At 48.0% G+C, this 23605-nt stretch overlaps 1 protein-coding gene across 5 annotated transcripts in view; it reads right to left on the bottom strand.

Annotated features, from left to right (window-relative positions):
• Positions 1-22932, bottom strand: part of Tbc1d2 (TBC1 domain family member 2) — a 43252-nt gene extending 20320 nt beyond the window's left edge. Inside the window, exons 1-6 of one of the 5 annotated variants that reach the window (XM_027403140.2) lie at positions 22380-22450; positions 22166-22220; positions 18945-19086; positions 12269-12413; positions 5828-5961; positions 4344-4540 (exon numbers count right to left, since the gene is read on the bottom strand). In XM_027403140.2, coding sequence (XP_027258941.1) covers positions 4344-4540; positions 5828-5961; positions 12269-12413; positions 18945-19068 — 600 coding nt within the window. In that variant the 5' untranslated portion in view covers positions 19069-19086; positions 22166-22220; positions 22380-22450. Of the gene's footprint in view, positions 1-4343; positions 4541-5827; positions 5962-12268; positions 12414-18944; positions 19087-22165; positions 22221-22379 lie in introns of all 5 variants that reach the window. The other 4 variants (XM_027403139.2, XM_027403135.2, XM_027403137.2 and 1 more) reach the window with 4 other exon arrangements.
• Between the last annotated feature and the right edge of the window lie 673 nt (positions 22933-23605).

Genomic DNA, 23605 nt, shown 5'->3' with positions numbered 1-23605 from the left:
TCAATCCTGCTGGTGAAGAGGAAATGACACACACAGAAGAACTCCCTGTCTCTTGCCATGTGATGCCTGAATTGCCTCAGAACTCTGCCAGCAAGGCCATCCCAGGTGTGATACAGTTCAAGTTGGTGGGGTGCTTTCCTACAATAAACTAGATGTGGTTGTGTGTACTTGTAACCCAGCAATCAGGAAACCTTGAGACAGATGGAACCTTTTCTTCATAAAGCAGCCTGCCTAAGGTTTATTGTTACAGTCACAAATAGCAGGCTAAGGAGGGTCACTCTAACGGTGGCTTAGGGCTGACCCTTTCACAGTGTATCAACATTCTCCTAATTAGGTTGGTGATAAAGACCTCAGTTCCCTGAAGAGTTGCCTCAAGAAATTAGGAAAAATGTGTCAAAAGCCTTTCCTCAAGTTACATCAGCCAGGGTGCCTCCCACCCTTCCTCCAAGCCAAGGCCCAGGCCCTGTCTGCAGTACTCTGAAGCTTCCAGCTAGAGTTTTGGGGAGGAGGCTGAAGGACTGTCCTTATTGACTTTCCTAAACAAACAACCAAGACACCCTGAGTGAGCCTAAGTGGCCCCATTGGGGTCCAACCTTCCCAGCTGCTGACAGATGGTCAATATCAGCCAACAGTCAGCCATCTGCCAGGGCAGACAGCTTTCAAACTGAACGGGACTATCAGCTCAGGGGCCCGAGGCACCTAGCCAACCCACCACCTGGAGCTGTCTCCTGGAGTCTAAACCTCTATAGGGCTGGCAATGGGACTGCCCAGATGGGTAATGGGATAATGGCTTAATGGGTACTAGAGTCCCTGTGGATTTACTGGCATAGGGAGGCATTGAGAGTGCACTCATGCTTTCCAAGATCCGTCCTGGCACTTGTGTATGATGCTAGGCCATGAGGCTGAGGACGAAGTGAGGAAGCCCTGGCTGTGGACAGCATCCTAGGCCTGTAGCACCAGAACTCAGGCAAGGGGCCTCCTCTAAGCCTCATGAGCAAGGCCCAGTGAAAGGATTGAGACTCTAGTGGCAACAGATCAGACTCTGAGCCATGGTTTGGTCCCTGGGAAGCGTGGGTTTGGAGCGCTCTCAGACCCTCAGACCTTCAGTGCCCTTTTCAGCTGGTGGGCAGACAGCCCTGCGCTGGGGCCACACTACACTGGCATTAGCAACTATCTTGTCCTCCCTGTTGGATGGCAGGGTCTTCGAGGGCAGGGGTTTGGTCCCAGTGTGCTTTCCACAGCATAAAATTTGAGGTAAAATTTCACAGGGCTACTGAAGTCATTGATGTTCATCTATTTCAGTGCTTCTCAACCTTCCTACTGCTGTGACCCTTTAATACAGTTCCTCATGTTGGTGGTGGCCACCAACCATACCATAATTTTCATTGCTATTGCATAACTGTAATTTTGTAATTTTGTCATAATTTAAATATCTGTTTTTGGGGTAGTCTTATGTGACCCTGGTAAAAGGGTTGTTCAATCCCCAAAGGATTCATGACCCACAGGTTGAGAACCACTCGTCTACCTGGACAGCTAAACTTAGACATACTGTCGTTTTTCCTGAAGCTAGACACACTTTCCTACCAAACACAGGAAAGCATCTCACAGGGGTTACCCCTGGGAAAGCCAGGAGCCATTTTCCCCCTGATGAACTCTGTCAGAGTTAGCTTCTTCTGTCAACTTGACACAAACCTGGTCACTAGGAAACAAGGAACTTCAACTGAAGAACTGTCCAGATCAGACTGGCCTGTGAAGCCAGAGAGCCTAGACTCCGTGGTTGAGCAAACTAGCAGGGACAAACCAGTAAGCAGTGTTGCAGTATCCTCCGTGTTTTCTACTTTAAGCTCTGCCTTGAGTCCCTGCCATGTTGTCCCTTAATGATAACCTTGTAATGTGTAAGATTAAATAAACCCTTTTTTCTCCATGTTGCTTTTGGTCATGGTGTTCGCTTCAGCAACAGAGGCAAAGTAGAACAGACTCTGAGGGTGTGAGATGAGCGTCTCTCCTGCTCTTTGTTAGGCATCAAAGTGAAAGCCCTCTTTGTTAGGCATCAAAGTGAAAGCCTGATGGCCACACCTGGCAGCTGTGGTGCACTGTGGGGTGTCAGGCATTGACCTGAGGATCTAGACCTGGGCCTCTCCGGCAAGAATGGCCATAACTCTCTTTACCAACGAGATACAGGCTGGGAGGTTAACAGTCAGAATGTGGCCTGTGCTGGCAGTCTCTGCTAGGCTGCCATGCAGGCATCAGACATGCTGGGAGCAGTAAAGTGACCACATCCTGTAAGTCAAAGGCCAAACCACAAACCCTTTTCTCCCAACCATCAAGGTTTCCTGGAAAACTATTCAGTAAAAATCTACATTTTGAAAGGCCCACACAACTTCCTCATGACTGTCTCTTTTGAATGGGTATTTAGAGCCTGGCAACCTTAAAGGTCCCTAAGAGTCTTGCCTTCATTTATGGGAGGCAGGGAGCCTCCAGGGGTGCACAGGTCTCCAAGGGCTTCCTGCATACCTCTGGCCATTTGTTGTGCCTTAGAAAGAAAGGCTAGGTAAGGGGTAAGCTACCAATATGTTCTAGGAAGAAAGGAAATGCGATGATAGGATGGGCAGTGTTTATAATCATTGTTTCTTTCTTTCCCTTTTCCTTCCAAGTTTGGCTAAGGATCTTCAGTGACATGAACCTGGAGATCTGACACCCATTACAGAGTGACTAAACACCCTTTTCTGACAGGGAAGCCACAGGACAGGGGGGAAAAGACAGATCACAGGGGTCAGGGAAGAGCTGAGCTCCCACATCACAGCTATGTTCCCACATAGGATATGTCACATGCAGCAAGTCCAGGTCTGGGTGTTTATTTGCCCCACAGCTGCCTCTGCTGTGCAGTGCACGTCCTATATGGCTGGGCCTGTGATGAAGACACATGAATGGAAGAACCCCCTCCAATCACCGTTGACTTTGATAGCTGTTAGGCCTGGCCTGCTGTGAAGTGGGGGAGGTTAGGTAGGAGAGTGTGCTTCTCTCAATTGTCTCTCCCCAAACTGGGCAGAAAAGCACAAGCAGAATCAGAGAAGGGAGTGAAGACCCAGTGGTACAGACCACAAGCCCCACCTCAGCCTGAGTCCTGTGCAATCAAGGGCAGGGGAAGGAAGCTGGAAGGGACTCTGGGCAGCCCGAGCTCAGGCACAAACTTCCGACTTCCTCACAGGGACAAACGAGCCCACCAAGACCCTACCTGGGCTTTAGGATAACAGCTGAGAGGTCTTCACTTTCATTATGCTAGAGAGAGGCACCTGACCAACACTGCAGCTCTCCCACACCCCTGCCGCGGACACTCACCATGTCACAGAATAGACTTTACCTATAAAAACATGCCTTGCTATGAGCTGAAGCCTTCTGAATAATGTTAATGCCTCTGGGCATTTGCTCTGTGTTTTCCACAATGGCCCCATGCCTCCTTTTTGTAACTGCTAAGGTGAACTTCTCATGTGAAAACTAAATCACCTTTCCTGTTACTGTTCTCACCCACACACTGCTAGCTTTCTCCGTCCTGTGCTAGTCCCTCAGGTGTCTGCACACAGTCATCAGGTATTACCATCCTCCTGATGCAATGGCAACTCCTCCCAAGACCCTGCATCCAGACAGCATCTCCCAAACACTGCCTTTCTTCTTTCATGTTGGCTCAGACTACCTGTATTGGGTGGTTTTGTGTGTTAGCTTGACACAAGTTATAGAGTATTCAGAGGAAGAAGTCTCAGTTGATGAATGCCTCCATGAGACCCAACTGTAAAGCATTTTCTAATTTAGTGATCAATGAGGGAGGGCCCAGCCCATGGTGGGTGGTGCCATCCCTGGGCTGCTGGTCCCAGGTTCTATAAGAAAGCAGGGGAGCAAACCAGTAAGCAGCACCCCTCCATGGCCTCTGCATCAGCTCCTGCCTCCAGGGTCCAGCCCCGTTTGAGTTCCTGTCCTGATTTCCTTCAGTGATAAACAGCAATGTTAAAGTGTAAGCCAAATAAACCCAAATGCATTTTGGTCATGGTGTTTCACCGAAGCAATAGAAACCCTAACTAAGATACCACCTAAGTCTCTCTAAGAGCCATCTAAGAATCTATTATTAAAGTAAGCCTCCAGAGACCCATGCTTTTGGTGGCTACCTATCACCTAGTTTGTGTGACAGCAGTTTCTGAGTAATTGATAGTGAGGCACCTCTGACCTCTAAGTTGTCCTCTGAAGACCACAGACAAGCTGTGCTGGCTTGGGTTGATGCACTGCATAGAGTTATCAGCAAGATTCAAAAGGCTGGGGCACAGTGGGGTTCCCAGGAAAGGGCTGGGGCTCACCTTCTGTGATTTTAGCTCTTCAGTGAGCATCAGTACCTGCTGTTCCAAGGCTGCCACCTTCTCCTGGGCAGTGCGGCTCCGAGCCAGCCCATCGGAAAAGAATGGGAAGGTGTTGCTTTGTCGCTTAGGTTTCTGCATGGGACTTGAGGACAGAAAGGACTTAGGTGCAGGCTTGGGAGACTCCTCTGATTCTTTCCCTGTTTGAGGAGAGAAACACGGATGTCAGGATGGGCAGAAACAACAAAATGCTCCATTCACCCACAGGTGAGTCACCCACAATGGCACTTTTCTGCTCTTTCCCTATGAATTAGAAAGGGGAATACACTTGCTTTATTTATGAATCATTACTAGGAATTTTGCGGGAAAGATGGCAGTGGCAGTCATGTAATAGTGTGACGACTGCACTTAATGCCACAGAATGGTGTAAAGAAAAGTAATGAAATGGTAAATTTTATTATAATTTACTACAGCAAAACATCCTTGAACCTGGTGTGGCAGTCCATGCCCATATCCCAGGGTGCCCGCCTGCATCCAAGCACTGGGGCAGAGGTAGAAGGTCATCCTCAGCTATATAGCAAGTTAGAGGCCTGGGATACACTAAACCCTGTCCCAAGGCGGTATTTCCAACCCTTGCTCTTCAATCCCTGGAGGCCCAGAAGAATGCTGGAGGCCTTCATCTTTGACACTTCACGCCAGAAGGAAGGGAGACTTATAAGACTCAAGGTAAACAAAAGGTAACTCATTTGGAGAAGAGGCACTTGGAGGGCTCTGGAGGCTCCCTCCTGGAGTGTAAAACTAAGTAAACTGCTGCGGGGGAGGAGACTGATCAACCGGACTACACAGACTACAGATCTGCCTGTGAGGCTGTGAGGCGTGCAGAGAGCTCCAGGGTTGCAGCTTTTGGGAGTCCGTACCTATGCTGGGTACTTTAGGATGATGCAGTTGCTTTTCTGAGTCATCCTTGACCTTTTTAAGAACCCCCACCATACCCCTGTTAGTAACTCCAAAAAAAGCCTTCTGGTTCAGCCAAGTTGGACTTTGGTGTAATCATTATTCTAGTCTATTATGGGCCCCCCCCCCCCGTGTGTGTGTGTGTGTGTGTGTGTGTGTGTGTGTGTGTGTGTGTGTGTGTGTTCCCCAGTCTAGGCTGAATGAAGCTCTAGTCTCCAGTGAGATGGCATTAGAAGGCAGAGCTTTAAGTAATTTAGATGAAGGCATGAAGGTGGAGCCCCATGACAGGACTAGAGGTCTTAGAAGAAGAGGAAGATGAGAGCTCTCCGTCACCTAGAAGACAGCAGTGGCTGTCTACAAGCCTGGAAGAGAGCCTTGACTAGAATCCAAATCTTCAGCGTGCTGACCTTGGATTTCTCAGCCTTCGCCTAACTAGAAGAATTACAGTAAATGTGTTCTGCTTGAGCCACACACATATGCTCTTGCAGGCAGGGAGAAGGCAGGGCTTGGTCTCAGATCTAGACAGAGCTCACCTGGAGTGCTGGGGTCAGAGATCAAGGGCTGCTCTCCACTTTGAGGCTCCACACCCTGTGAAGACTCGTCCACTAGTGGTCCGTGGCCTGTTGCTTGGGCCTGCTTGTTGCCACGGATGTTGTGCATGGTATTTCTGAAAAGAGAAGTGAGGAGCATGAGGCTGGCAACCTCTCTGCCCTTCTTGCTGCCTGCTAGGGCTCCAGCTTCACCAGCATGCTTCCACCCATCCTGCTTGGTCTCCACACTCATCATCCTGTGCAATGCACACCTGACCTCCCCCAACCCAAGCCCCTCACCCTTCTCATTTACCCCCTTCCACACTACACCCCCCACCCTTTTATTCTTGGTGAATTTCACACATATATACCATTTATTTTTAAGACTTACTTTATTTTATGAGTGTTTTGCCTACGTGTATGTCTGTCTCAGGGTTTCTACTGATGTGAAGAGACATCATGACCATGACTTTTTTTTTCTTTCTTTCTTTCTTTTTTTTTTTTTTTTTTTTTTTTTTCTCTGAGACAGGGTTTCTCTGTGGCTTTGGAGCCTATCCTAGAACTAGCTCTTGTAGACCAGGCTGGTCTCAAACTCACAGAGATCTGCCTGCCTCTGCCTCCCGAGTGCTGGGATTAAAGGTGTACGCCACCACCGCCCAGCTTACCATGGCAATTCTTATAAAAGAAAACATTTAATGGGGTGGCTTACAGTTCAGTCCATTACTATCATGGTGGGACATGGCGGCAGCACGCAGGCAGACATGGCACTGGAGAGTTAGCTGAGAGTCCTAGTCTTGACTAGCAGGCAACAGAAAGTGGTCTAAGACACTGGGTGTGGCTTAAGCATATATAAGACCTCAACCCACCTCCACAGTGACACATTACCTCCAAGAAGGCCATACCTATTCCAACAAGACCACACCTCCTAAGAGTGCCACTCCCTTTGAGGGCCATTTTGTTTCAAGCCACCACATATGTCTGTGAACTATGTGCATTCCTGGTGTCTGTGGAGGTCAGAAGAGGGATTCAGCTCTGTTAGAACTGGAGTTACAGATGGTTATGAGCCACCGTGTAGGTGCTGGGAATTGAACCCAGGAGGTCCTCTATAAGAACAACAATGCTCTTAACCACTGACCATTTCCCCAGTCCCCTATAATAAATTTTGACCATAATCTACCCCATCTTTTCCCCTCCCCCAGTAACATGTGTCCTTTCTGCTGAGTCCAATTACTGTTGCCTGCTTGGGTGAGCATGGACAAGCTACTGTTGGCCACAACACTGAAGAACAATGAGTCTCCCTCCCCTACCAGCCACCAGTTGCCAACAGCTCCTCAGCTGGGGTGGAGCCTCAGGAATCCCTCCCCTACTGATGTTGGAATTACTGACTGGCTTTATCTTGTACAGGTAACCACAGCTGCTGTGAGTTCAAAATTGTGATGAATAATGCGTTTCTTATAAGCTTGGTTCCTGCTTAGCACAGTGACTGTACTAAGAAATTGCTTCATGTAGTTGAATGAATCTTGAATGGACTTGCCATCCTAACTTCCCCAAACCCTCTGGCCTCATAACTACATGCCCAAAGACCATTGTTGCTTCCCAGCTCTGCTGAGGCATGTTGTAAGTATTCCTGGCAGCTCTCTGCTTCTGCTCTTTTCCCAGACCCACCCCGCCTTGCTGGTTTCACTGACTCAAGGCTTCCAAAGGGCTTATTACACTGGTGCCCAGGCCAGCTTCAGCCAATAGCTTGTTGAGGCTGGGGCCCCATCCCAGAGCCCAGACTTAACCCTTGTGTGGTTTACAGATAGGAACTAGGTAGCACTAAAGCTTGGCCTGAGAGTACAGACTACAACAAAATACCAGATGAAGAGGTAGCTCAAGTGTTTATTTTCTCTTGCAAAGAGATAGAAGGACATCACTTCTGAAATCAACAGCAAGGGAGAGAAAAAGAGACCCTAAGTGAACTGTCTGAAAACTTGAGCTTCACAAAAAGAAATAGCCTTAAGAGGATGACGGCTTCTGAAGCCAGCCTTGGAGCATCTGTTTGTAGGAGGGCAGAGAAGAAGAAGGCAGAGAGACTTAGCGATTGGCCTTTCTGTGCTTAGCCATTGGCCATTTCCTGAGATCTGTTTCAACGGTGCATGAATGATTGAAATGTGTCTTGAGCTGGGTGGTGGTGGTGGCACATGCCTTTAATCCCAGCACTTGGAAGGCAGAAGTGGTCGGATCTCTGTGTGTTCAGGGACAGTATAGTCTATAGAACTACACAGAGAAACCCTGTCTTGAAAAAAATCAAATAAATAAATAAAGGAGAGAGAAGAAACGAGTCTTGAATGTTCCTATTTGTGATTACACAATGATCTTACAATTAAAATCCCTTTGCCATGCAGAAAAAAGGTTAAACTCACCCCCCCTCGTTTGTGTGTGGGGGCCATAGTGAACATTAGCACACTGGGTGTTTTCTTCATTCACTATCCACTATTTTTCTTTTTTTTTTCAGACTGAGCCCAGAGCTTGCTGACCAGCTTGACTGGCTGGCTAGTGAGCCCCAGAGATCCCTGTGTCTGCTGTCTCTGTTTCCCCTGCTCCAGTTAGAGGTGGGTGCCAGGGATCTCAGGTTTGCATAGCAAGCACTTTACTGCCGAGCCATCTCTCTAGCTCTTCTATTATTATTATTTTTTTTTATTTTTGAGACATGCATCTCAGAGTGCATCTCAGGCGTCACAAATTTACTGTGTGACAGAGGACAGCTTTGGGCCTCTAATCCTTCTGCAGAGGGGAGCTAGGGCTCAAATGCAGAGCTTCAGTGAGCCTGGGAGGCAAGGGCTCTCTCTTCTACCTGAGCTACACCCCCAGTCCTGTTTCTCTTGACTCCATCTTACTGAAAATACTATCACAGAGTATCCATGAGCATTTCCTGTCTTAAATAAAGGATAGGAAAATAATGAAATAAATTTGATATGTTGACTCTTTTTCTAAAAGAGAGAAAGAAAAGAAAGAGAAAACATTAAAAGTTACCCCACCTAGTGAGGGTTAACATTTTCTGTGAATTGCAGAAATTTGTTCTGAACTATAACAACTAGTTTTCACTATGACCAGTTACCATTTTGGGTGATGCTGCACCTGGAGGGCAGTGGGGTGGGCTGGAGTTAGGGTGGTCAGACAAGAGGATATGAAAGCTGATAGACCTGTATGGCTCCCTGGCTCTGTTGTGTCATGTCATACTTTGAGAATATGATAGACAAGTCACTCTGGAAAACCCTCATTCCACAAATGCTCAAACGATGCAGAAGCACAGAACAGTTTTAAGGAATCTAGTTCAGGTCCCAGAAAAGGAAGAGAGTAAGGGACTGAGCCCAATAATGGCTGTGGAACTGAGGCAGAGGTGAAAAGGAGAGTGGGTGCCCAGGTCAGATTAACACCTCAGCAAATACCACTGCCCCTGTCCAAGGCCTCTTGGAACTTCCTGGGGAAGCTGTCCCATCCCTTCAGGCTCTAGTTACTAGGTCTACTGGACTCGAACTCACAGAGAACTGCCTGCCTCTGCCTCCCTCAAGTGCTGGGATTAAAAGCATGGGCCACCACTGCCCTGACAGTCTGCTTGTTTTAAATAGATGGATTAAGAATAAGAAAAGAATGGGATTGTCTTTTATTGATAAAGAATATAGTCATCAGTTAGATAAAGATAGGCATTACAGCCGGGCGGTGGTGGCACACACTTTTAATCCCAGCACTCGGGAGGCAGAGGTAGGCGGATCTCTGTGAGTTCAAAGCCGTGCCGTCCTGGTCTACAGAGCGAGTTCTGGGACAGCTTCCAAAGCTACAGAAAAACCAAAAAAAAAAAAAAAAAAAAAAAAAATGATAGGCATTACAATCCTAATAAGCAGACCTCGGCATTTGGTTATTATTAAGATCCTATTACAAAAGACCCTGACTTCTCAGGCTGGTCATTTGCCTTCTTGGTTCTTACTCCCCCTATGAGAAAATAAAAGTGCAGTGGGCATGCTGGAAAGACCACCGACCACCACGATGGGATTAGTGTCTGCTGAGCACTCCTTTGTATGGATCTCACAGGTCACGAGCCACAAAAGCTGGAGAGGAATCTAGGGACACATGCCATAGCCAGAGACATTGGCTAAGTGGGGTGACTATTACTGCTGCCCACACTTCTTTTGTCAGGAAGTAAGCTTCCCCAGCATGTCACAGGGCTTGTGTCTAGTAGTCCTTGGGTACAGGAGAGCAAGAAAGACCCCAACTTTAAGGCAGGAAAGGGTCTTTCTGGTCCTGGCTGATATCTCTCTGGGACAGGGTGCTCTCTACCTTTTACCACTGTCCAGGTGGCCGCTGTCCCTAGAGGAAGCATTTCTCTGCCATCAGCCTCTGGGCTTTGCTTGGATCAATTTCAATCACCCTGTGTACGCTGGCTCTTGGGGTGGTCGATCTTCACTCTGCTGTACTAGATTTGTATCACCATAGGGATGCACCGCTAAGAGCATCTGTCAGGTGTTTCCAGAAATCTTTAACCGAAGGGAGAAGACCCACCTTGAGTGTGGTCAGCAGCATCCATGGACAGGGAGGGTTCCCAAATGAATAAAAAGGAGAAAATGAGCTGAACACTACCATTCATTCCTCTGTGCTTCCTATTGTGAATGCAATGTGACTGGTTCCCACCTGCTTTCCTGGACGTGTGAGCCACAACAAGCCCTGCTTCCTTGAGTTGCTTTAGTTAGGGATTTGGTCAAGGCAGTGAGAAGAGAACCTAACTCAGCTGTGTTCTGCAAGGCTTGGCCAGCACAGGGGTGATGATAATGAAGGCAACAGCCAGTTACCTCTTGGGTTACTTCCTCTGCCATGGGGATTAGGAACAGATCACAACACATGCTCCCCCCAGGACAAGCTTTAAGAGTGACATGATGATTCATTCTGTTCATTTCACCTTCACAAAAGCCCTGGAAGTGAGTGTTATGGTGAGTCCCATTGAACAGGGAGGAGAACGGAGTGTCAGGCCTGACTCTGGGAACACACAGCAGCTTGCTATAGACTTGTCCTAACAAGTCAATGAGAGCACAAAGCCTCTAGCAATGCTTAGGATGCCTTCATCCTAAGGCTGACTTGTGCTCAGGCAGCACAATTGCAAGCTCAAGGCCTGCCAGGACCTACGCAAGGCACATGGGCTGCTCTCATTTCACCATATTGTCTGGGGCCCCGGCAGTATGGGGGACTAATCTTGCAATGTTGCTGTTGCCTTTTATCTATGGCTATCACAAGTGACTGGAGGGCAGTGCCTGGGCAATGCTATGAAATGAAACTTCCTTCCTTTCTCTGTTTTCACATGTCCTCTGTTCTACTTTTGTGGCTGTGTCCTCCCTCAGGCATAAACCACCTATCCTGGATACATGTTGGCTAGGAAGCTGGCCTTCCCAAGTTCCTCTTCCCTTTAGCATATTCCCAATACCTTCAGTTCCTCCCAGTATCTCCAGAGGAATAAGCCCTGCACTCTGGGTGCTCACCCATGCTCCATGTCCCCTAGGCTTCTCTTTCCAGCTCAGACCTCTCTCTTGGGCTCTATGCCCTCTGTCCAAATGGCTGTGGTTAGCACTTCCTCCAGCCAGCAGGCCTCAGATGACACACCCCATCTTCTCTCTAAAGTCTGTTTCTCTCCTGGGAAGGACATCACTACCCTCTCAAACACACACACACACACACACACACACACACACACACACACACACACACACACACACGCACACACCATAGCAAAATAAAAAATTTAAAAAAAGAAAAGCAGTCAGGACTGCTGAGACTGGAGGATTGCTGCAAGTAAAAGGCCAGTCAGGACCACAAAGTGAGTACCAGGCTAGCCTGGGGGTACAGAATAAGGCCTTGTTCCACACCCTCCACCACAAAGTAGTTGACATGACATATGAAGTCATCATTTGATGTGATCTCAGCTATACGTAGGTAAATAGAGCTATTTACCACTGCTAAGCATGATGAATGGTAAAGCTATGGGTAATTTCTAATGACTTTCCTTTAAAATTTTTGTTTATTATTATGTGGCATGGTGTGTGTGGGGTGGTGTAGGGTGGGTGGGTGCTCCTGCCACAATGCAAGTGGGGACAGCTCCATGCAGTTGGTTCTCTCCTCCCACCTTTATGCTCACTTCAGGGACTCAGGCCACAAAGTTTGAGCAGCAAGTGCTTTACCAGCTGAGCCCTGTTTTTGTATTTTGAAACAAAATCTCATTATGTAGCCCAGGTTGGCCTAGGCTCTGCCTCCCAAGTGCTGGGACCACAATACCTGGCATATTTTTAAATAACAGTGTGATTAATTGAAAATAAGCCAACAACTCCACCCTTGTCCTACTTCTACTCAGAACCACACCAGATGAAGTTCACAGAAGGGGTGCTGGTGGACTGGCCGCCTCTTATCCCCTCTGGCACTTACTGTATTTCAGTTCCCAGATGCTTCAGAGAGATGTTCTGAAGGGCTGAGGGCATGGCAGGGACAGGCTGCAAGGCAGCCGCAGCACCCACAAGTCCAGTGGGTGTTTTCACAGGACACAGGAACTCCTCCAGCTCCGCCTCTTGTTCTAGGGGGCCAAGGACAGGCAGTCAATACTAGCATGAACTAGCATACTTCCTGTAGGAATGACTTAATCCTGGGCTACAGGCTCAGCTCTGACTGACAGCTGCTCAGCTAGTAAACTTGATTAGGGTTAACAGTAGCAAAGCAGCTGTAAGATGATCTGTTTTGCTGCAGCAGCCTTCCCAGAGACTCTTCACAACCATGCAGGCCTGCAGGTTATTCTATATCTCATAAGATGTCTGAAACGTACTGAAACTTGATGTGCCAAGGTGTCTATCCTAGCATGACTTGTAGTACCTTAAAGTTGGAATAACTTTTTCCAGAGTTTTTGTTTGCTTGTTTTATTTTAGATTGTGCATGTATGTGTTTGGGGGGAGCATGTATACATGTTCAAATGTGTATTGGACACACATGCATATCAGATATCTTTCTCCATCTCCCTGCTTTATTTACTAACACAGGGTCTCTCACTGTCCCCAGAAATTGCTGATTAGGATTGTCTACCTATCCGGCTTGCTTTGCATCTCCTGTCTCTACCTCCCCAGGGCCAGAATTATAGGGGGCCAAGTGTCACACCTACCTGGTTTTTACATGAGTTCTTAGGTATGTATGGCAACCCTTTATCTACTGAAGCAGCTCCCCAATCTTTCTTTTGGACACAGAGTCTAACTAAATTACTCACACTGTCCTTAACCTTGTACTCCACACTCCTGCCTTCAACTCTCAGGTCCTGGGATTACAGGTGCACACCACTAAGCTGGCCTTGAAATGAAAACTTCAAAACCAGGAGCAGGTTGGGTAAATCATGGTGCCTCCACACAACTGCCACTCAACTATGTAAAATATGTTGATGAAGAACACAAGAGACGTGGGCAGCAACTGTCTCAGGAGGTTAAACAGAAGACTGCTGTGAGTTCTGGGCTAGCCTGGGATACATAGTGAAGCCTTTTCTTCCAGAGAACATAAGGAACACACATGAGATATAATAGTAAATGGAAAATGCCAGATTAAAAAATGGAGTTACAAACCCAGGCATTGGTGGCTCATGCCTTTAATCCCAGCACTTTGGAGGCAGAGGCAGGTGGATCTCTGTGAGTTTGAGAACAGCTTGGTCTACAAGAGCTAGTTCCAGGACAGCCTCCAAAGCCACAGAGAGACCCTGTCTCAAAAAACCAAAAATAAATAAATAAATAAATAAAAATGGAGTTACAATTGGTCTCAATTACACTGAAAAGTTTCAAAATAGACTCTGCACGGGTTAGGGATGTTGCCTAGATGCACAAGCTCCTGGATTCAAGGCTCCAAACATTAAAAAAGAAAGAAACAAACTTCTTCATCTGAAGAGTGACTGGAACCTTCCCATTAATATGCATGCAGATAGGAACAAGATTTAAGATCAATTAGCAGCAAAGACTTCTAGTTAGCTATCATTTTGCATCTAATCATCTGCCATTTGTCACAGGGAAATTCAAAATTACCACCTAAGAAAGTCACTAGGGTCTCAAGGTCTTCTCACCACTCACTTGAGAGACATCGACCAGGTTATTTTATGGCCCCACTGAACTGTTTTTCTATGAGTCTCAGTCTCTCTCAAAATAAAAAACCTTATGACTTTAGGGGTGGGGGAAATTTATCTGTGCATCTCATCTGTAAAGAAGGTGTGAGTATAAAAACATTTACCACCATGGTGGTGATCATGGGAGGTGAGTAGGGTGGGAGTGGAGGTTGCACCACTCACCTAATAAAACCTGTAATCACTTAAACAATAGTGGGTCACACATTGCTAATTCCCAGCAGGCTGGTCAGTTGACTTGGCTACAACACTCAAAGCCATTCTTTTGAAGCCTCCTTTCTATTTCTCCTCCTCCCCTACATGCACTGGGCTTCCAGGGAGGGCTAGAGGAAGTGAGATGGAGCAAAGCTGCAGGATGCTGAGGACAAGACAGTCCTCCCACCTCAAGCCACAGCAGCCTCCCTAGGGGAAGAGCAGTAAGTCCGGGAGGGCTGTGAGGGATGGGGCTGACTTGACCTGCACTAGGAAGGAGGGCAAAGAGGGAAGGCATTAATGACAGATTCTAGCACCAGAGCTGAGCCTGTGGATCAGGACCAGGGTGACCAGATGGGAAGGCCATGTATAGGGTATGGCTAGGGGGCAGGGTCATGAGGAGTGTATATGTGTATGTGAGGGGGCAGTATGTGTATTTGTATGTATGTGTGAGGAAGAGTGTGAGCTTATGTGTATACATGTATGTACGAATGTGGTATGTGTGTGTGTTGTTCAGCAAGAGCCTGAAGTACTAGACCTGCCTTTGGCTGGGAGATCTGAGGCCAGGCCCTGTTTCCACAGGGAGGATTCTGTGCTCTGTTGGAAATCCTTTACACCAAAACAAACAAATGAAAACTCAGGAAGGCTACTGTCTACCCTGGGTTCTTCGAGGTTAGAATACACACAAATAGAAAAGGCTAAGGCCCCATAATGAGGACTCCAACCTTTCAGATTTTGAACAGACTCAATATGAAATTGTCTTACTTGTTAATACTTTAGTCACCTTCCCTCTCCCTTATTTAGAGCCAACCAAATCAGTTTCTCTCAGATTTTAGTATCTTGGTGTGTACTTCTTTTGCAGTGTCAGGTTTCCTACACCTCCCTTCCTATGGCCCAAGATCAACTCTGTGGTTACACCAAACTGCTGTGTGTGTGTGTGTGTGTGTGTGTGTGTGTGAGAGAGAGAGAGAGAGAGAGAGAGAGAGAGAGAGAGAGAGAGAGAGAGAGGGAGGGAGAGAGAGAGAGAGACAGAGACAGAGACAGAGAGACAGAGACAGAGACAGACAGAGACAGAGACAGAGACAGAGACAGAGACAGAAAGATCAATAAGGAAAGAGCATCTTGGAGAGGATAAGGTCTGTGGGGAAGCCAAAGCCAGCTGGTGACATGAGTTCAGATGCAATTCAGCCATTATGCCCTTTTCACTAAACTCTGTGGCTCACAGGGACAGAATGCTGTCCTGAAGTGGGGGTGCCCAAAAGGCACCACCTACTGCAGAGAACTAAAGGGACAGGCACACATAGTGGCCTTACTGAGACCAGCACCTCCCACCAGAGACAGATTCGATGGCTCAAGGCCCTGGCTCCTTTTGCCTGAAGAAAGTGAGATAACCATGCTAGGCATACCCAGTAGCACTCTGACTTCTCTTGCCTGAGCGCTTGGGCTGCCCCTGCACTACAAGGAAGTCCCTGCCTATACAAAAAAGGGCCTAGGCCAGTCGGTTCCTGCTTCTGTGGTGTAGCCCTGAAAGCCCCCTCAGCTCTGAGGTGTGAACCTGAAGGACGCAGTTTGAATTTTAGGGTGAGCATTTCCTTGCCAAGGGGCCTCAGCTTTCTCTCCTATAACATGAGAATAACATCTGGAAGACTAAGGATTAAATGAGATGACACAGGGTCACACTAGAGCAAGGTTAGTAAAAGGGAATTTTGGGTGGCAGATATTTATGAATGTCTCTTGTAAGCTGTAGCTTCCTTTGGCAATGTATAATTATAGAAATCTGTCTGTCAGTTTTCTTCTGATTGTTCTTGGCTCTCTGGGGACCACTGTGTAGGTGAAGTATAAAATAAAGCTGGAAATGTTAAAAAGCTATAGAGAACACGACTCCAGATTGTTCAAGGGTGTGAGGAAACTTTTTTTTTTTTTTTTTTTTTTTACAGGACCCAGCCTCTATGACTCAAAGTCAGAAGTTGATCAGGAGGTTTGCACAGTCTTCTGCTTCCTCAGGAAGGACAGGGAGGGGCTGAGGTAGGGCAGCATGCTCCAAACAGTTAATCTAAGGCTCAGCAGCTTGTCCAAGATTCCAGAAAGAACAGGAGTCAGGCATAGTGGCACACACTTATAACCCCAGCATCCAGGAGGCTGAACCAAGATGATCATCATGAGTTTAAAGCCAGCCTGAGCTACATAGTGAGACTGAAGCCATCCTGGGCTACGGAGCAAACAAGCAAACAAACAAGCAGACTCCATAAAAGGTTTTCTGTGTGTGCAGGCAGATATGTATGTGTGATGTTGGAAATTTCCACTCAGGCCCTGGGCCCAGCAGAGGTAGGATTGGTAAAGGATGGAAGGGCTGACAAAAGGCAAAGTCCATACTTCTGCTTCCCAAATCTCAGGCCAGTGCTCTCCCTGGGACACCACCACCCTGGTTATAGGTCCACCATGCTGGCTGCCCCACAAGAAAACAATGCTAGCCCCAAACAAGCCTAGTCATGTGTACTGAAGCAAAGCTATAGAACTAAGAATCTGGGCCAGGTCTAGCACAGTGGGGTTCCACACCGTGCCTAGTTCTTCACATTTCAGATCAACACACACAGAAAACAGGCTCGCTCCTTGTCTTTGCTCTGAAGTTGGCTATGGCGACTGTGTCAACTCAATCTACAATTTTCCACATAGACAGGGCTGCCTGGCTGTGTGGTGGTGGTGAGTATGAGCAACAGTAGAAGGATAGTGCAAAGAAACCCTCGAAAACCCTGCTTGAAGCTGTCTGGTGGTGTGTGCCTGTAATCCATGAGAGGAGGAGGAAGCAGGAGGCTCAGGAGTTCCAGTTAAAGACTATTCACAACAAGGAGCAGAAGTTATACAGTAGTGAGAGCCTGTTTATGTGGGTGTACTATTAAGTAGTAATAGTATGTAGGCACCATCAGGATAGCTATAGCATGTATATGCTACTATGATAGCTACAGCACATGCATGCATATGGTAATAATAGCATGCGTATTTTATTGTGACAGTAATACTATTACTGTGTACTACTACGATCGTGTTAACATGAACTAGACCCGTGTGCCTGACATTATGCTTTAAAGTACTTTCTTAGTCATAAAGTTCAATGTATTTTCCCTCACATTCACTATGCAAAAAACTACTATGTCAGGCCAGACACCAAGGACTAGGGACAGAGGTGACAAAGAAACAATCCCTACTCTTAAGGGCTAGTGGGTAGATACTAACAAGGACACTGGTAATCAGAACACCATGTGACAGGTCTCCCTGCAATGTCTGAAAATACTGAATCTAGATGGCAAAGTCCCAGAAGGCATCTGAGGGGAAGTAACAAGACGAGGTGACACAAGCCCTTGCCTTACAGAATAAGCAGGGATTTATCAGGCTTGCAGATATGTGATGGCATTTGGGGGATAAGCCCTAGGCAGTATGTAAGAACTTGCCCATCTGGGTGGGTTTTTATTTTAGAAAGCCCACTCAGATTCCAGGGGACAGGCTCAGACACAAGCCTTGGTAGGGGACACTATCAAGGAGAGGAGGATGCTGGGATTTTCTAACCTAGGGAATGGCAATGAGGGGACCTGGAGCTGACAGGTGTTCGGGGGTAAGAGGCTCAGGGCAGTGCTCAATTGGACTGACTGGTAGCGGCTGAAGAAGGATGGGGGAGTGGCCTGCTGTTGTGAGAACAAGTGGACATACACATGGTCATCTACAAGGGAGGGGGAACTCCCACAGGCAGGTGTGCTCAGTGTTGGTCATGTGAAGCTCCACCCTGGCTAACTGGCCTGTTGATTGACGTTGTGGCACTTTAGACACTGACTCTGTACTGGGACCTGATGTGTGCTATTGCAGTGGCAGCTGTGGAGTGGTTCATCCCATGCTAAAATCTATCAGTCATATTTACAGCCACAGCACAGTGGTAGGACAAAGTGTGACTTCCAGGTTTCTCCATGTTAGGATATTCCAGAACATGAGAGTAAAAAGAAGCTTCACTTACAGCAAATTGTGAAGGCTCAGGTTTATTATCCTAGCACTAGGGAGGCTGAGGTAGGACTGAGAGTTTTGAGGCCAATCTGGGCTACACAACAACTTGTCTGTCCCCAAATCCAAGGGCAAAGAATGACAGCTTAGTGGCAGAGTGCTTGGCTAGCATTCATGAGGTCCTGGATTCAACCCCCAGTACACACACACACACACACACACACACACACACACACACACACAGAGAGATAAATAAATTACCCTCACTTGTAGGCAACATGGGACAAAGAACTTTGATCTTTGAAAACACCAGGGTTAAAGTATCAGATACTACAAATCATCCCAAAATGCCTAAGATGGCACTACATTGCACCTTCTCACTGACCCGTCTCACAGCTCTGGGCAGGTGTAACTTCTTGAGATGTCCTAGGGATATCACAATGTTCTATTGGGTTCTGACCATATGCAGAAATTGTTCTAACTGTTTGAGGTATATGGATCCAGCTAGGGCTCTGAGAGTGCTAAGATGGGTATAATTTATTCACCTCATTTGGTAGGGAAGGAAACTGAAGCTCAGGAAGGTTTGGTAATTTGCCTGAAATCACAGAGCTAAAACTTGAACTCAAGTAGCCTGGCCTCAGAGCCCATGTTCCTGACCTAACCAATCCTATATTCCATTCCTGGTTCTATTTCTTGGCAAAGGGCTCCTCCCATGTTCCCAGCAATAGGAGAAAGGCCTGGTTATCAAATTTTTGGGTATGTGGCAGGAGGCCAGCCCATTGGTACCTAGCTTGAGGTGCAGGGTGGACCCATTCCCAGACAGGCCGGCAGCAGGGGTGACAGGAAGTGCAGGTGGGCTGTTGTGGAACTCCCAGCGCTTCATCTGCAGCTGCTGTAGCCAGTATAGCATCGCTTGTTTGGTGGCGGCCTGAGAAGCACAAGCATTAGTTAGTAAGGTTCCAGGCCTGCAGGGCGGCACTAGGTATGGCCTTCAGAGATCACAGACATTTAGGAACTCTGTCCTGGCCAGAAAAAAATCACCAGCACTGCAGGTCTGTATCCACTTGTGTAGCACTGCAGAAAAGAGTCAGGCTCTGGTTTCCTGCCTATGGGCTCCTCACATCTCTGCGCCTCTGTTTCCTCAATTGTTTTGTGGTGACAATACTATTGATTTTATAGTGGTTATGAAGACACAGGGGAATAAAGAGCTCAGTACGTTGCCTGGCACGTGGCAGGTACACAAATGCATTCCCTAGACAGAGAAAGAGAGGTGCCATGAGAGAAGAAAGAGCATTGAGTTGTGACCTGGAGGGGCCCAGTGACCACCACTCTCCTTGTATGACATCTCCATGTCCTGGCTGCCTTTTTGTGGGATGGAGGTAATCCCACTTATTGCAGGGATACACCAACTCATGACTACCAATGGGGGCAGGAAAGCCACATACTCACTATTCTAACATGCTAGAAACCTACACCACTCCAACAAGTCAACAGTGAATATCAGTCATTACTTTCCCAACTGATAGCCCAAACAGCTGTTTTACATCCTTTAGCTTTCTGGATCTTCTAGGAAGAAGGTAGGAGTGACCAGCCCTTTTCACAGATGCAGATACAAGTGGTCCAGGCCTATAGTGGCTATGGCAGGCTGGCCCAAGAACTAGGTCTTTCCGCTATAGAGCAGAATTTTATCTTAAACATAATTTTAAAGGAATGAGCTTATGTAAGCACATATGATGGACAAACAGCTCATTGGAGTAGACATGAGCCTCATGGAGCTGTCCACAATCAAGGCTACAAAAGAATGGCAAAAGGCTACAGAGCAACCAGGGCAAGCTCACTCTTTCAAAGGGGGCCACATATGAGGTATGACCTAGGTGGGGGGAAGAGTTTGTCACAGTGAGCTTCAGCTATCAACATGACACAAACTAAGAGTCACCTGGGAAAAGAGAACCCCAACTGAAGAATTGTCCAGATCAGATTGGCCTGTGGCCATGTTTATGATACAGGAGAACCCAGCCCACTGTGAGTGGTGCCATCCCTAGGCAGGTATGTCTAGGCTATATAAAAAGGGAGTTGAGACGGCCAGAGAGAGCAGGCCAGTAAGTAGTGTTCTGCTATGGTCTTTGCTTTAGTTCCTGTTTGAGTTCCTACCCTTCAGTGATGGACTGGAATGTGTAAGTAAGCCAAATAAACCCTTTCTTCCCCCAAATTGCTTTTAGTTGTGGTGTTTTTCAAGGCAGCAGGAACTCAACTAGAACAGGGGTATTTCTATGAGAGTCCCTTGGCCTGTTATGCAAACATCAATAATAAGACCAAATGATGTCTACCAGTTTTTTCTTTTCATACTTTGTCCCTCCAAAGCTTTAATTGCTCTTAGGCTTCACCATGACCTGATAATCCCCAGCCAAACACAGCACCTCATTTTATTCCTCAACTCATTTGACATGCTCACACTGAGCAACCACTCAATGTCAGAGGCTCTGCTGATGCCGGAGACCCTATGGCAGCCAGCACATGTGATCTTGGCTCACACTGAGGTTCATGAAGTAGTCCTTAGATCATCTGGCCAGCATTTACATCAGATGACACAGATCTGGGTGTCCTACAGTTTCATCACCCTGAGGGCTCTCTCCTGTCAGCACTACCCCAATCATGCAACCAGCCAGTTACCATCTCTTCCATCTACTGGTCTAACACCCCTGGCTACCCTTCATCTGCCTTTTCTCCAGGGCCACAGCTCCTGCTCAGCCATCAATCCCTTTTGGCTACTTTCCGATGGGTTCTCAAGACTGCCAGTTTCCTCTTCCCCCAATTTGTTCTCTGAGCTCTCTAAATCCTCTAATCTCATTGTACCCCCTTAGCCTAAGGCTCTTAGACAACTTCTACAACCTACTGGATAAAATCCAAGCCCTTGAGCTTAATTCACCAATACCTCTCCCTTCACCTCCATCTTTGGGGCAGGCTCCTGTGGCTTGCCTAGATACTCATGGTTACACTGTGTTTTTCCATCTTTGCTCATTGGTTCCCTCAGCATCATTGCCTTTACCATTTGCATGTCAAAAAGCTCATCATTTCTCTCATTTAAGTGATGCCTTTCTGAAAAGCCCCCCTTCCTCATTTGGAGGAGCTGATTCCTCCTGTCACCACACTCTTCCGGTCCCAAATCTTCACAGTGTCTCCATAAGGCATTTAAATATGCCCGCCAATTTTCCCATCACACTTATGCTGTTTGGGAACAAGGGGTAGAGGCAAACAAGTCCAACTTGTTCCACACCCCAGAGCCTAGCACAGAGCCAGGAATATGTGTGGATTAATGGAACAGTAAAATCCATGTGCTAAGAGGCCCTGTCCATAGTGCTTGGCTTATGGAAGGAACACAAGACCTAAGTTTCTCGTGACTTCAAAAATGTCCTTCTGGACTAAAAATCTGGGTTTCCATTATTCTAATGGTGCCCTCCCTGTCAGCCTAGTCAACTAGCTATACCTTGCCAGGAAAGGAAAATTAAAACGGTGGGCACCCTAGTGCCTAGAGAGCTGCAGGTTGGGGGCCACAGGGAGATGGAGTCAGGCAGTGGGGAGGAAGACCTTCATTCCTGCACTCTTTCTGAGCCTCTAGTTACTTGACAGGACACTTCCTCTTAACATGGTGAGTTCTGACTTGGGGCTCCAACACCCTGTGTGTGCATATGTGCTTATTCATATAACATTTACTAAAAACTCACCAGTTCAGACATGCCTGGATGTACAATCTAGACCGATCATTGAACTTACATATTTTCCCCCCTAACCCCTGCCCATGTCTGCTTTCACTCCTCTTGGCCAAACCACCAAGACATGAATCAGATCCAACCTCAAAAATGCAACCACAGTCTCTTGACTGCTTCAGTACCAAGGAAGTGAGTCAAAGAAATTGAGTAGTTAGGAACCAGCAAAGTAAAGTTTTGATACTGCACTGGAATATTTCAAAAGTGAATCGCATCGTTGTAAATGCCCAGTCTGAGACATACCGTTTTCTCTATGATTCAGTTTCTTGATCCATAAAATGAGTCTCTTCACCCTTGCCTGGGAGAAGGCAATAAGGAAATGGTGTGAAGGCTCTGTGAGAAAGCTCCAGGCTCTGAACACAACGGTGGCAATCACTGCCCTGGTCAATGTACTCTGACCATGCATCGGGCCTGAAAACTCGCTGGGGCTGGAAAAGAGGGGAAAAGTTCCATTTACCTTGAGGGTAATAACCCGGTTGGGAGTCTTGACCTCGAAAGTGCCCTCATCCTCAGCGTTCGCCTTGCAGTCAAAGACCGCACTGGAGAGGTCGATACTGTCCAAGGGGTTAGCATCCTGAGCGGTGCGCGAATAGTACAGGTGACACTTGCTCTCGTCGTAGAAGAACCAGCGGTATTTCCAGCCCTTGATGGGCCCTTTGCCGCCAAACTTACTTAAATACCCACAGAGTTTCTTGGGGACCGTGTCTAGGGGCTGGGCGCAGGAATCTCCGGGAGGCGCCACCTCGGCCAGGGAGGCCGAGCTGGGAGGCTGTGTGAACTCGGCGGGAGAAGGCGTGCACTCGGGGGCGTTCTCCATCGCTGCTGGCCAGCTGCACAGGCCTGCGGCACCGGAATCTCGAAGAAGATCCGTAGGGCACCTGGGAACCGACGGACACCTGGCTGGGGCGGAGCCGGTGCGGCCCGGCCCCCAGGAGAAGGCGGAAACCTCCAGTTCGCTGAGGAGAGGGCGAGCGTCTTCAGACACCTGACCGCCAACCCCGCTCCCGGCGGCAGGCCCCGCCCCTATCACGCGAGGTCCCGCCCCATGCCCCGCCCCTCTGACCCGCCCACACGACCTACTTCCGGCTTTTCCTCGGAGCCGTCGGCCATGTTTGCTATGTGAGTCTGCACTGTGTGCAGGCGTTTCAGTTTAACTGCAGGGTGGCTCTGCGGTGCCTTAACCGTGGGAAACGGTGCGGGAAGACACGCCAGCCCCTGGCTTCGCGGCCGCGGGCTCGCGTGGTAGCCCAGGATGATGGCGTCCTCTACCGCCGCCGCCCTACGGGTGCCGCGCGAGCCGCCGCCGTTGCACGAGCGCAGACGTTGGCTGAGTGGACGCGGGACGGGCCGGGAAGCTCCGATTCCGGCGCCGCGGCGCGAGAATCTTCAAGAAGCTTTGGAAGCGTTCTCAGCCACCTTCCACTTTCTCTTAGGTCGGCCACCACGGCCTCCACCGCCCCTCCTCGGCTCCCATTCTCCTTACAGCTCCAGTCGGCCTCCAGTTACCCTGCTGTAGTTGCGGGAACCCGGAGCACATCTAGCACGTAGCTGAGCTTTTTAAGTAAAAGGACCTAGGATCCAACCAACACCCTCACCTTCCTGCCTCAGTTTACAAATGCCGCCCCAAGGCGTGTTTCGGCACTACAGCCACGCACCTTGTTCCGGCACGGCTTCAACTCCTGT

The sequence above is a fragment of the Cricetulus griseus genome, chromosome 2, assembly GCF_003668045.3.
Source record: "Cricetulus griseus strain 17A/GY chromosome 2, alternate assembly CriGri-PICRH-1.0, whole genome shotgun sequence".
NCBI classification, from domain to species: Eukaryota; Metazoa; Chordata; class Mammalia; order Rodentia; family Cricetidae; genus Cricetulus; species Cricetulus griseus.
The sequence above is the reverse complement of the archived record's forward strand: the minus strand, read 5'-3'. Positions and strand labels throughout refer to the sequence as shown.